General features: G+C 60.4%; 1 protein-coding gene across 1 annotated transcript in view; it reads right to left on the reverse strand.

The window, feature by feature from the left end:
- STARD8 (StAR-related lipid transfer (START) domain containing 8) overlaps positions 1–508 on the reverse strand; it is a 14,413-nt gene continuing 13,905 nt past the window's right edge. The window contains exon 15 of the mRNA XM_009334280.1: positions 1–25. Coding sequence (XP_009332555.1) covers positions 1–25 — 25 coding nt within the window. The remainder of the gene's footprint in view (positions 26–508) is intronic.

A 508-nucleotide genomic window follows, 5' to 3' on the forward strand; every position in this document is an offset into this window, starting at 1 on the left:
TCATCCATCCAGCCCCCACTGAAACCTAGTGCACAAGAGAGGGCTTTTAGCCGAGTAAGAGCAAGGCACAGGACTAGAGGGCTTTTTCTTCTTCTACGAAATCCAGCACCAGAGATAATGGCAATAGGTTCCTTCTGCCACTTGACAAGGGCTGGCACTCAAGGCATACCTAGATATCTAGATGTGTCCTCCCTCCTCCCAGAACAGCAGCCTCTTCCACTACCAAGCAGGTTCTCACAGTGACTCCCTGGCTGTCCCCGCTGGGTGACACCGCACACGATCCACGCCTTGCTGCCCATCCTTCACTTCCCAGCACAGCGCTGCGACCTACAGGCGCAGCACCGTCCTCCCCACTCGCTTCACCCACGCCTCTGCGCCCTCCCGCTTCGCTCCACACACCTTCGCCCCCGCGGCTGCTCCCGGCTCGCATGGGGGGACCCAGGTCAACCTGGGCCAGCTGCTTCCCAGCCCTGTCTGCAGGCTGCCTTCCTGGGGGGGTCACCTCACA

The sequence above is a fragment of the Pygoscelis adeliae genome, unplaced genomic scaffold (assembly GCF_000699105.1).
Source record: "Pygoscelis adeliae isolate BGI_AS28 unplaced genomic scaffold, ASM69910v1 Scaffold191, whole genome shotgun sequence".
NCBI lineage: Eukaryota > Metazoa > Chordata > Aves > Sphenisciformes > Spheniscidae > Pygoscelis > Pygoscelis adeliae.